The sequence below is a fragment of the Stenella coeruleoalba genome (assembly GCF_951394435.1).
Source record: "Stenella coeruleoalba genome assembly, chromosome: 10".
In the NCBI taxonomy this organism is placed as follows: Eukaryota; Metazoa; Chordata; class Mammalia; order Artiodactyla; family Delphinidae; genus Stenella; species Stenella coeruleoalba.
In genome coordinates this window covers 52,878,386-52,892,260 of record NC_137156.1, presented here as the reverse complement: position 1 = coordinate 52,892,260, position 13,875 = coordinate 52,878,386, and the positions used below count along the sequence as shown (strand labels likewise).

Below are 13,875 nucleotides of genomic sequence, written 5' to 3'. Positions count from 1 at the left end.
AGCTCCTTTAGGCAGTGCTCTGAATCCCCTCTCCTCGTGCACCCTTTTGGGAGGTCTGAGGTCTTCTGCCAGAGTTCAGTAGGTGTTCTGTAGGAGTTGTTCCACATGTAGATGTATTTCTGATGTATTTGTGGGGAGGATGGTGATCTCCACATCTTACTCCTCTGCCATCTTGAAGGTCTCCCTCTAACTTATTTTTTAAATTGAGGTATAATTGACATGTAACAGTTTCAGATGTACAACATAATAATGTGATATTTGTATATATTGTGAAATGATCCCTTTATTTGGTATTAGAGACTGTACAGTGCTGTGGGAGATTTTAAAGGAAGGTTAGTAGCATCAGAGATGGGGAGTCAAGAGAAATTTTCATACTGAATATAGCTTGTCGTGTTAATTTCATGGCCTTTATCTGGGAATAGGAACTAGTAAATTCCAAACTTGATCTACTACCCCTTCATTCTCTAAGATGTCCATGCAGAACCCTCCTCTTGATACTGCTTTAGGGCTTAAGGTCAGTAAGAATGATTCCTTTAATAAGTTTGGAATAGGTCTTGTAATGACTTGTCACTGATTGCTTCTGGCCCAGCTGGATCCTGCCCTTTTCTTAGGGAGAGTAGATAAGCAGTCTGTGTCTCTACTACAGATAAGATTTTATTGTCTTATAGCCTGCACTGATGAGTGTTCCTCATAATCTCATTATTGTAGAGAAGAATGGTTCAAGATCAACTATTCTCACACCCCTATTAGAGTTTTAGGCTCATATCTTCTCATAGTTAATTGACTTTCATACACCTCAGGTGTATTTTGCAAATGTCTCATAGAGAAACTCCTAAAACTTGGACAAGATTTAACATAGAGTCAAGAATAAAGCAAATGGAATATTAAGACATTTGGTATCTTATTATACTGTAGACTTATAAAAACTCCTCTTGTAATTATAATTACAGGTGAAGAAGTACTTTTACACAATGACCTTTTGGGACTTGGCTTGGTGTGTCGCTTTATCCTGTGGTGCGGTGACTGGGAACGCCTCGCCTAACATCTGTCTGATGTGAGGAAGTTGTTTGGGATATTCTGGACCATTTTATGCCTCATTAACTTACAGGAAATCACAGCAATAGGACCTATTTTCGTCCTTACATGCATTCTTTTTCAGTTGTGGGAATATATGAATTTTGTATTGCCAACAGGAAGGGGGAAATCCCTTAGAGGTTTAGATGCCAATTTGGATTTGACTTTTTTAACTTTTTATTTTGAAATAATTATAGAATCACAGGAACTTGCAAGAACAAAATGTAAAGGGAGGTCCTTTGCATCCGTGTGTGTGTGTGTGTGTGTGTGTGTGTGTGTGTGTGTGTACCTCTATGCTCTTTTATCAAGTGTAGCTTCCTTAATCACTGCTGCAATCAAGAATCAGAACTTTTCCATCAGACTTCCCTGGTGGCGCAGTGGTTAAGAATCCACCTGCCAGTGCAGGGGACATGGGTTCAATTCCTGGTCCGGGAAGATCCCACATGCCGCGGAGCAACTAAGCCCGTGCACCACAGCTAGTGAGCCCGCGCACCTAGAGCCCATGCTTCGCAACGAGAAGCCACCGCAACGAGAAGCCTGCACACCGCAATGAAGAGTAACCCCTGCTCGCTGCCACTAGAGAAAACCCACACACGGCAACGAAGAAATATTGCAGCCAAAAAATAAATAAATAAATGAATAAAAATTAAAAAAGAAAAAACAAAACTGTTCCATCACCATGTGGTTCCCTCGTGCCACCCCTTTATAGCCACACCTCTCCCCTCTCCCCTGGCCACCACTAATTAGTTCTCTATCTCTATAAGCGTTGTTATTATATAAATGGAGTCATGCAGTATGTAACCTTTGGAGATTGGATTTTTTTCACTTTGCATAGTTCTCTGGAGACTCATCCAGATTGTTGCATATACCAAGTTTGTTCCTTTTTATTGCTAAGTAGTATTCCATGGTATGGATTACCACAGTTTGTATAACCATTGAAGGACATCTGTAGTGTTTAGAGTTTGGGTCTCTGATGAGTAAAATGTTACGAACTTTCATGTATCAGTTTTTGCAGGAACGTAAGTTTTCATTTCTCTTGGTCATATACAGAATGTAGGAATGCAGTTGCTGGGTCATATGGCAGTTGCATGCTTAGTTTTTAAAGAAACTGCTAAACTGTTTTCCAGAGTGGCTGTACCATTGACCTCTGATTTGATGAAAGTGTTTCGTAGGATAAAATTTTGATTGCCTACTTAACGTATGTGTTGATTTTGGTAGCAGTTTTATTGCCATTAATATATCTGGTGGCTCCTGCTGGCCTGACTTGTGTGAGACGGCATTTCCCAAAAGGCTTTGACTTGGGTCATCAGTCATTTTGATGGTTTAATACCCAGAAGGAAATTCCCTTAGCTTCTACAAAACCCACACAAACTGCACAAGTGAATCTCTTCTCTCTCTTCCTTCCTATTTCTAGAGAAGAGTTAGCCTCACACCTTGAGCCCTGAATCTTGCCTTTAGAGATCCTCTTTTCTTTCTCTGTCTTTAGACATCTTACAGGTTTCTGTCTAAGCATTTAAACATGCTCAGTTCTCTCCTGTCTTGAAATTCCTTTCCCTTTGACCTCATCCACTACTACCCTTTATCTGGCCACTCAAAGCTGCACTGGGTGACTGGGCTGTCTCTATTGCACTGCCTTGTCCAGCCCTCACTTCCAGTGTACAGTATAGTAATCTAGGTTGCCTCCCTGAGCACACTGAAATGGTCCTGTTGATGTCACCAGCAACCCTGTAGCTCAGTCTCATGTAAGCGTTTCAGTACTGTGAGTAGCATTCAGCACTCTTGATTACTTGCTCTGAGTAGAAATACTTTTTTCTTGATCGACTACCCCTTGGACTGCTGCTCCTAATTGTCCTTTGCTGTTGTCTCCCCCTCTGCTCATCCCTTAAATCTTGGGGTTCCTCACAGTTCTGCAGAGGGCCGACTTTCCTCATTCTGGGTAATCTCCCACATCTTAGTCTCCACCTCAGACCTGTCCCCTGAGCTCCAGACCCATGTATCCTTTTGCCTCCTAGCCAGCTCCACCTAACTCTTCTGGAATTTATTCTCTTCCCAGCACCCTTGCCTCTTAAAAAGAAGAAGAAAAACTCTTCTTTCTTCAGTGAGGCACCAGTGTGTTAATACCACATCACACAACAGTGGGAGCGCTGTTAAAACCACCTGCATTTAATTGAGTTGCCAAATTAGCCAGAGATAACTGTTCTCCATTAAATACAAATGCATAAAAATTATACTTAAAAAAAATTATTTATTTAGCTGCGCCGCGTCGTAGTTGTGGCACGTGGGATCTTCACTGCCACGTACGGGATCTTCATTGCAGCATGCAAACTCTTAGTTGCAGTATGGGGGATCTAGTTCCCTGACTAGGGATTGAACCCCGGCCCCCTGCATTGGGAGTGCAGTCTTAGCCACTGGACCACCAGGGAACTCCCCAAAATTATACTTTTTATGGCCAGTTAAATAACTGCAAGACTAAAATTGAATGTGAAAAGGAATTGTTTCTATGAAAATAAATTGAATGCTTTGGAAAGACGAAAAAAACTACTAAAATACTTGCAGTGGAATTAAGTAAGAGCAAGGCAACTGTGAAAGGCTAGTAAAACTAGTCCGACTCTAGAAGGATTCTGTGCGCTGCTTCTCAGGTGTCCCAGATCTTGCTCCACTTCAAATAACATCAGTCTGGAAGTGGTAGTCATAAATGATGGAAGTGATTAATGCAGAAAACATGATGAGGAATTCCAGTCAGGTGCATTCTCAAAGAAAAGGCCCACTTCAAAAGACTGAATAAATAAATGTGCCTTTTGTTTTAAATGAAAATAAAATGGTTTAAGCATATATGTATTAGCTTCTTTCCTATTCCATTTGTATTCATCCTGTCTGATGAGGGCTTCTACTGCATCTTCCAGTGATTTCACTCTTGTCCATTACTACTACCCTGCTCACTGTCTTTCCTCTGATTTCTGACATCAGCTTCCCCAACTGGATGTCCAGCCCCAGTTTTGCCCTCCCCCACTGTCTCCCCCTCCCCGTCTCCAGCCCCACCCCGGCTCTCCTCCCCATCCCTTCTTTATATTGTAGCTATAAAGAACTACTAAAAGCATAAACCTGATCATGTTACCCCTTTGCTTTATACACTTATTTATTTATTATTATTTTAAAATTTATTTTTGGCTGCATTGGGTCTTCATTGCTGCATGCAGGCTTTCTCTAGTTGCGACGAGCGGGGGCTACTCTTCGTTGCAGTGCGCGGGCTTCTCATTGCAGTGACTTCTCTTTGTTGCAGAGCACGGGCTCTAGGCGCGCGGGCGTCAGTACTTGTGGCACCTGGGCACACTCGTTGTGGCTCGCGGGCTCCAGAGCACAGGCTCAGTAGTTGTGGCGCTCAGGCTTAGTTGCTCCATGGCATGTGGGATCTTCCCAGACCAGGGCTCAAACCCATGTCTCTTGCATTGGCAGGCGGATTCTTAACCACTGCGCCACCAGGGAAGTCCCTACCTCTTTGCCTTAAAAACGCTTAAAATCCAGATTCCTTAAACTAGTAAAAGGAGGCATTTAGATCTGGCCTCTGCTTATTACCTCTCTGGTCTCATTTCATGATTTCAGTGCTGCCATCCCCTCCCCTCTGACATGTTAGCCATGTTGACTCAACTCACTTTCACAGTTGAGTGGGGCTTGTGGGATATCTGTGTGTGGTTGGCGTGGGAAGGTACCGAGCTCTCTCACTTCTAGGTCTTTCTGTGCACTGCTTCTCTGCCTGGAACTTTTTCCCCTATCTTTCACCCCACAACTGACTCTACTGTCCTTCTGGTCTCAGCTTTCCTTCAGGAAGCCTTTCCCAACCTCCAGATTGAGTGCTTTTTCTGTGTGCTTTTATAACAACACCCCAGATTTCTCGTATTCTAGCATTTAGCACACAGTAGGTAGTTAATTATCTGTGTACCTATATTCCCTTCAAGGCAACTGGAGTGTAAATTATGTGTAGATCAGGTTCATTCAGTAATCTTGTTTGCCGAGTCTCCACTTGATAAATATTTGAGTGAACAGGTGGTGTTTTCTGAATACTATAGGTTTCCCTGAAAAACACTTAAGCAAAATGTTTTGTTTCTTTTGTAGGTGCTGTCTCTGTTGGCCTTTATCTGTGAGGAAGTTGTGTCACAATGTACTTTGTGTGGAGGCCTTTACTTTTTCGAATTTGTAAGCTGCAGTGCCTTTCTGCTGAGTCTCCTTACGCTGATTGTGTACTGCACTCCAGTTTATGATAAAGTTGATCCCGCAAAAGTCAAGTCATCGGTAAGCATGAAAAAATATAATCCCTATAACAAGAATTTATATATTTTTGGATCTTGTATAGTTGTATTGTTCACAGTAGTAATGCTTTCATAACTCAGTAACAGGAAAAGACTCTATCCATTGTTCCAGCTCTGCCTCTAAGCAACTCAGTTTTTCCCTGCCAGATGGTATGGTAGAGGGGGAAGGTGAAATTAGAATGAGAGTGACAGACACTGCTGATAATTTACAGTTATTGGTGGTTTAATCTAATTCACATGAGGTATTTTGTAAAAACTAGGATTTTGTCACTTTTGATTTCTCACATTTCAGACTGTCACTCACTGGTTCTACAGTTATTCACTGTGTGCCTGTTGTAGGCCAGGTGTTATGCCGGACGTAAGAGATGGAGTAATGAACTAATGTGATATATTGATATTTCTAAAGCTTCTAAACAAAAGAGCATGTAATTCTACCTATTTTGTTTTGATTTTATTTTATGAAAGAAAGTTCTCTATAAGTGAATTTAGAAGGTATTTGTTAAATTCATTGTGCAAAAATTTCCCTTTTAATAAAAGTCTATGTGAGAATTTTATACTCACAAAATTAGAGATGTATAACTTTCTAAAGACTTAGTCTGCTGACCCTCTTTTTATTTGAGTATAATATGGATTTTTGAGATAACAGATGAGATAATTTATATAGTTACTGCATTTAAGAAAGAAAGAATTGAGCAGTTTACTTCTTCAATAGCATTCAAGTTATCAGGAGTGGTTTATGAGGAATTGTAACTATCAGGGTTGCTTTATGAAAGAATTCACAGTTTTGAGGGAAGAGATCAAAATTAAGGTAAATTTTAACTATTAAAAAAAGAGAGGGACTTTCCTGGTGGCACAGTGGTTAACAATCCGCCTACAAACACTTCTCCTCGGCCAATTGGCAAAAAAAGTGGCCCACAACATCCAGAGTCCCATTGTTGCTGTAGAAATAGAAGCCCAGAGAGAGCTACAGGGTGAAAGTGAAAGGGAGATCAATCAAGAAAAAATGTACAAAGAAGACAGGAGATAAACAGAAAACAGGAGGAAGAGGGTTTTTTCTTGAGGAAAAAAACAGAAAAAAGAGAGAAATAACAGATGGAGCCCTATGGCTGACAGGATCTTGGTGCTCAGGCCGGGTGTCAGGCCTATTCCTCTGAGGTGGGAGAGCCAACTTCAGGACACTGGTCCACCAGAGACCTCCCAGCTCCACGTAATATCAAACGGCGAAAGCTCTCACAGATATCTCCATCTCAACGCTAAGACCCAGCTCCACTCAACAACCAGCAACCTACAGTGCTGGACACCCTATGTCAAACAACTAGGAAGACAGGAACACAACCCCACCCATTAGCAGAGAGGCTGCCTAAAATCATAATAAGGTCACAGACACCCCCAAACACACCACCGGACACGGTCCTGCCCACCAGAAAGACAAGATCCAGCCTCATCCACCAGAACACAGGCGCTAGTCCCCTCCCCCAGGAAGCCTACACAACCCACTGAACCAACCTTAGCCACTGGAGGCAGACACCAAAAACAACGGGAACTACATACTGCAGCCTGTGAAAAGGAGACCCCAAACACAGTAAATTAGGCAAAATGATAAGCAGAGAAACACACAGCAGATGAAGGAGCAAAGTAAAAACCCAGCAGACCAAACAATTGAAGAGGAAATAGGCAGTCTACCTGAAAAAGAATTCAGAGTAATGATAGTGAAGATGATCCCAAATCTTGGAACTAGAATGGAGAAAATATAAGAAACGTTTAACAAGGACCTAGTAGAACTAAAGAGCAAAGAAACAATGATGAACAACACAAAAAATGAAATTAAAACTTCTCTAGAAGGAATCCCATAGTAGAATGACTGAGACAGAAGAACGGATAAGTGACCTGGAAGATAAATTATTGGAAATAACTACTGCAGAGCAGAATAAAGAAAAAAGAATGAAAAGAATTGAGGACAGTCTTAGAGACCTACGAGGTAACAGTAAATGCACCAACATTGGAATTATAGGGGTCCCAGAAGAGGAAGAGAAAAAGAAAGGGACTGAGAAAATATGTGAAGAGATTATAGTTGAAAACTTCCCTAATATGGGAAAGGAAATAGTTAATAAAGTCCAGGAAGAGTAGAGATTCCCATACAGGATAAATCCAATGAGAAACACACCAAGACACATATTAATCAAACTATCAAAAATTAAATACACAGAAAAAATACTAAAAGCAGCGAGGGAAAAATAACATACAAGGGAATCCCCATAAGGTTAACAGCTGATCTTTCGGCAGAAACTCTGCAAGCCAGAAGGGAATGGCAGGACATATTTAAAGGGATGAAAGGGAAAAACCTACAACCAAGATTAGTCTACCCAGCAAGGATCTCACTCAGATTAGACAGAGAAATTAAAACCTTGACAGAGAAGCGAAAGCTAAGAGAATTCAGCACTACCAAACCAGCTTTACAACAAATTCTAAAGGAACTTCTCTAGGCAGGAAACACAAGAGAAGGAAAAGACCTACAATAACAAACCCTAAACAATTAAGAAAATGGTAATAGGAACATACATATTGATAACTACCTTAAATATAAAGGATTAAATGCTCCCATGAAAAGACATACACTGGCTGAATGCATACATAAACAAGACCCATCTATATGCTGTCTACAAGAGACCCACTTCAGACCTTGGGACACATACAGACTGAAAGTGAGGGGATGGAAAAAGATACATCATGCAAATGGAAATCAAAAGAAAGCTGAAGTAGCAATTCTCATATCAGACGAAATAGACTTTAAAATAAAGACTATTATAGGAGACAAAGAAGGACACCAAGGGATCAATCCAAGAAGAAGATATAACAATTGTAAATATTTATGCACCCAACATAGGAGCACCTCAAAACATAAGGCAAATGCTAACAGCCATAAAAGGGGAAATCGACAGTAATACAATCATAGTAGGGGACTTTAACACCCCACTTTCACCAATGGACAGATCATCCAAAATGAAAATAAATAAGGAAACACAAGCTTTAAATGATACATTAAACAAGATGGACTTTATTGACATTTATAGGACATTCCATCCAAAAACAACAGAATACACATTTCTCTCAAGTGCTCATGGAACATTTTCCAGGATAGATCATATCTTGGGTCACCAGTCAAGCCTCGATAAATTTAAGAAAATTGAAATCATATCAAGTATCTTTTCCGACCACAATGCTCTATTAGATATCAATTACAGGAAAAACTCTGTTAAAAATACAAGCACGTGGAGGCTAAACAGTACACTACTTAATAACCAAGATATCACTGAAGAAATCAAAGAGGAAATCAAAAAATACCTAGAAACAAATGACAATGAAAACACGACGCCCCAAAACCTATGGGATGCAACAAAAGCAGTTCTAAGAGGGAACTTTATAGCAATACAATCCTACCTCAAGAAAGAAGAAACATCTCAAACAACCTAACCTTACACCTAAAGCAATTAGAGAAAGAAGAACAAAAGAGCCCCAAAGTAGCAGAAAGAAAGAAATCATAAAAATCAGATCAGAAATAAATGAAAAAGAAATGAAGGAAATGATAGCAAAGATCAATAAAACTAAAAGCTGGTTCTTTGAGAAGATAAACAAAATTGATGAACCATTAGCCAGACTCATCAAGAAAAAAAGGGAGAAGACTCAAATCAATAGAATTAGAAATGAAAAAGAAGTAACAACTGACACCGCAGAAACACAAAGGTCCATGAGAGATTACTACAAGCAACTATATGCCAATACAGACAACCTGGAAGAAATGGACAAATTCTTAGAAAAGCACAACCTTCCGATACTGAACCTGGAAAAAATAGAAAATACAAACAGACCAGTCACAAGCACTGAAATTGAAACTGTGATTAAAAATCTTCCAACAAACAAAAGCCCAGGACCAGATGGCTTCACAAGCGAATTCTATCAAACATTTAGAGAAGAGCTAACACCTAGCCTTCTCACACTCTTCCAAAATATAGCAGAGGGGGGAACACTCCCAAACTTATTCTACGAGGCCACCATCACCCTGATACCAAAACCAGACAAAGATGTCACAAAGAAAGAAAACTACAGGCCAATATCACTGATTAACGTAGATGCAAAACTCCTCAACAAAATACTAGGAAACAGAATCCAACAGCACATTGAAAGGATCATACACCATGATCAAGTGGGAACGCGAGGATTCTTCAATATACGCAAACCAATCAATGTGATACACCATGTTACCAAATTATCATCTCAATAGATGCAGAAAAAGCTTTTGACAAAATTCAATCCCCATTTATGATAAAAACCCTCCAGAAGTAGGCATAGAGGGAACTTACCTCTACATAATAAAGGCCATATATGACAAAGCCACAGCCAGCATCATTCTCAACGGTGAACAACTGAAACCATTTCCACTAAGATCAGGAACAAGACAAGGTTGTGCACTCTCACCATTATTATTTATTTATTTTTAAAAATTTATTTATCTGTGGCTGAATTAGGTCTTTGTTCTTGCACGCGGGCTTTCTCTAATTGCGGCAAGTGGGGTCTACTCTTCGTTGCGGTGCGCGGGCTTCTCATTGCGGTGGCTTCTCTTGTTGCAGAGCCTGGGCTTTAGGCATGCGGGTTTTAGTAGTTGTGGCTCGTGGGCTCAGTAGTTGTGGCTCACAGGCTCTAGAGCGCAGGCTCACTAGTTGTGGCGCACGGGCTCACAGGCTTAGTAGCTCCACGGCATGTGGGATCTTCCTGGACCAGGGCTCGAACCCGTGTCCCCTGCATTGGCAGGCAGATTCTTAACCACTGCGCGACCAGGGAAGCCCCTCACCACTATTATTCAACATAGTTTTGGAAGTTTTAGCCACGGCAGTCAGAGAAGAAAAAGAAATAAAAGGAATTCAAATCGGAAAAGAAGTAAAGCTGTCACTCTTTGCAGATGACGTGATGCTATCCATAGAGAATCCTAAAGTATCTACCAGAAAACTGCTAGAGCTAATCAATGAATTTGGTAAAGTAGCAGGATACAAAATTAATGCACAGAAATCTCTTGCATTCCTATACACTAAGAACGAAAGATCAGAAGGAGAAATTAAGGAAACACTCCCATTTACTATTGCAACAAAAAGAATAAAATACCTAGGAATAAACCTACCTAAGGAGACAAAAGACCTGTATGCAGAAAACTATAAGACACTGATGAAAGAAATTAAAGGTGATACAAACAGATTGAGAGATATACCGTGTTCTTGGATTGGAGGAATCAACTTTGCGGAAAGGACTATACTACCCCAAGCAATCTACAGATTCAGTGGAATCCCTATCAAACTACCAATGGCATTTTTCACAGAAGTAGAACAGAAAATTTCACAATTTGTATGGCAACACAAGAGACCCTGAGTAGCCAAAGCAATCTTCAGAAAGAAAAATGGAGGTAGAGGAATCAGGCTCCCTGCACCACATTTTCTTTATCCAGTCATTTGTTGATGGACATTTAGGTAGTTTCCATGTCTTGGCTTTTGGAAATAGTGCTGCTGTGAATATTGGGGTGCATGTATATTTTTGAATTACAGTTTTGTCTGGGTATATTCCCAGGAGTGGAATTGCTGGATCATATGGTGACTCTATTTTTAGTTTTTTGAGGAGCCTCCATACTGTTTTGCATAGTGGCTATACCAATTTACATTCCCACCAGCAATGTAAGAGGGTTCCCTTTTTTTCACACCTACTCCAACATTTATTATTTGTAGACTTTTTAATGATGGTTATTTTGACCATTGTGAGGTGGTGTACCTCATTGTAGTTTCGATTTGCGTTTCTCTAATAATTAGCGATGATGAGCATGTTTTCTTGTGCCTATTGGCCATCTGTATATCTTCTTTGCAGAAATGTCTATTTAGGTCTTCTGACCATTTTTTAATTGGGCTTTTTTTGTTATTGAGTTGTTTGAGTTGTTTGTATATTTTGGAAATTAAGCCCTTGTCAGTCGCATCATTTGCAGATATTTTCTCCCAGTCCATAGGTATAGTCTTTTCGTTTTGTTTATGGTTTCCTTTGCTTTACAAAAGCTTATAAGTTTGATTAGGTCCCATATGTTTATTTTTGCTTTTATTTCTATTGCCTTGGGTGACTGGTATGATTGGTACAACTTATGTCAGAGAATGTTTTGTCTATGTTCAAGGAGTTTTATGGTGTCATGTCTCATATTTAAGTGTTTAAGCCATTTTGGATTTATTTTTGTGTATGGTGTGATGGTGTGTTCTAACTTCATTGATTTGCATGTGGCTGTCCAACTTTTCCAATACCACTTGCTAAAGAGAGTGTCTTTTCCCCATTGTATATTCTTGCCTCCTTTGTTGAAGATTAATTGTCCATAGGTGTTTGGGTTTATTTCTGGGCTCTCCACTCTGTTCCATTGATCCACATGTTTTGGGGCCAAAACCATGCTGTTTTTTTAATTTTTAAAAAATTTATTTATTTATTTATTTATGGCTCTTGTTGGGTCTTAACTGCTGCGCGCAGGCTTTCTCTGGTTGCTGCAAGCGGGAGCTACTCTTCATTGTGGTGGCTTCTCTTGTTGTGGAGCACAGGCTCTAGGCACGTGGGCTTCAGTAGTTGTGGCACATGGACTCAGTAGTTGTGGCTCATGGGCTCTAGAGCACAGGCTCAGTAGTTGTGGCTTAGTTGCTCCGTGGCATGTGGGATCTTCCCAGACCAGGGCTTGAACCTGTGTCCCCTGCATTGGCAGGCGGACTCTTAACCACTGCACCACCAGGGAAGCCCAACCATGCTGTTTTGATTATTGTAGCTTTGTAGTATTGTCTGACGTCTAGGGGGATTATACCTCCTGCTTTGTTCTTTTTCCTAAGGATTGCTTTGGCAATTCTGGGTCTTTTATGGTTCCATATAAATTTTAGGATTATTTGTCCTAGTTCTGTGAAAAATGTCATGGATAATTTTATAGCGATTGCATTAAATCTGTAGATTGCTTTGGGTAGCATGGCCATTTTAACAGTATTCTCCCAATCCAAGAGCATGGGATATCTTTCCATTTCCTTGAATCCTCTTTAATTTCCTTTATTAATGTTTTATAGTTCTCAGCATGTAAGTGTGTCACTTCCTTAGTCAGGTTTATTCCTAGGGGTTTTTTTGTTGTTGTTGTTGGTAGTGGTGCTATTTTAAAAGGTATTGTTTTTTTACATTCCCTGTCTGATATTTCATTGTTAGTGTAAAGAAACGCAACTGTTTTCTAAATACTAATCTTGTATCCTGCCTACTTTGCTGAATTCATGTATTAGATCTAGTAGTTTTTGTGTGGCGTCCTTAGGGTTTTCTATGTTTAGTATCATGTCATCTACATATAGTGAAAATTTTACCTCTTTCCTTCCAATTTGGATACCTTTTATTTATTTTTCTTGTCTGATTGCTGTGGCTAGGACTTCCCAATACCGTGTTGAATAGAAGTGGTGAGAATGGGCATCCTTATTCCAGATGTTAGCAGGAAGACTTTCAGCTTTTCACTGTTGGGTATTATATTGGCTGTGGGTTTGTCATAAACAGCTTTCATTATGATGAGATATGTTCCTGTATATCCACTTTGGTAAGAGTTTTTATCATGAATGGATGTTGAATTTTGTCAAATGCTTTTTCTCATCTATTGAGATGATCATGTTATTTTTTCTCTTTTTTTTAATTGATTTATTTTATTTATTTTTGGCTATATTATAAAGCCTACTGCACGTGGGCTTTCTCTAGTTGCAGTGAGTGGAGGCTACCCTTAGTTGTGGTGCACGGGCTTCTCATTGTGGTGGCTTCTCTTGTTGTGGAGCACAGGCTCTAGGAGCATGGACTTAAGTAATTGTAGCATGAGGGCTCAGTAGTTGTGGCTCTTGGGCTCTAGAGCACAGGCCCAGTAGTTGTGTCACATGGGCTTAGTTGCCCTGTGGCATGTGGCATCTTCCCGGACCAGGGCTTGAACCCGTGTCCCCTGCGTTGGCAGGCGGATTCTTAACCACTGCGCCTCCAGGGAAGCCCGACCATGTGGTTTTTGACTTTTGTTAATGTGTATTACATTGATATGCATATGTTGAACCATCCTTGTGAACTTGGGATGAATCCCACTTGGTCATGGTGTATGATCTTTTTTATGTGTTGTTGGATTCAGTTTGCTAATATTTTGTTGATAATTTTTGCCTCTATATTTATCAAAGATATTGGCCTGTAATTTTCTTTCTTGGTGGTATCTTTGTTTGATTTTGGTATCAGAGTGATGGTGTCTTCATAGAATGTCTTTGCGAGTGTTCCCTCGTCTTCAGTCTTTTGGAAGAGTTTGAGAAGAATTGGTAGAAGTTCTTCTTTGTATGTTTGGTAGAATTTGCCTGTGAAGTCATCTGGTCCTGGACTTCTGTTTGTAGGGAGTTTTGGTTTCTTTTTTTTGATCACACCATGCAGCATATGGGATCTTAGTTCCCTGACCAGGGAT

General features: G+C 40.2%; 2 protein-coding genes across 3 annotated transcripts in view; both read left to right on the top strand.

Annotated features, from left to right (window-relative positions):
• DYNC1LI1 (dynein cytoplasmic 1 light intermediate chain 1) overlaps positions 1-5,323 on the top strand; it is a 94,338-nt gene extending 89,015 nt beyond the window's left edge. For both annotated transcript variants that reach the window (XM_079934178.1, XM_079934177.1), the window contains 2 exons: positions 951-1,054; positions 5,185-5,323. The gene's annotated coding sequence lies outside the window, so the exon portion shown is untranslated. The remainder of the gene's footprint in view (positions 1-950; positions 1,055-5,184) is intronic.
• CMTM6 (CKLF like MARVEL transmembrane domain containing 6) overlaps positions 1-13,875 on the top strand; it is a 49,517-nt gene that overhangs the window by 21,124 nt on the left and 14,518 nt on the right. The window contains exon 2 of the mRNA XM_079934179.1: positions 5,185-5,361. Coding sequence (XP_079790305.1) covers positions 5,185-5,361 — 177 coding nt within the window. The remainder of the gene's footprint in view (positions 1-5,184; positions 5,362-13,875) is intronic.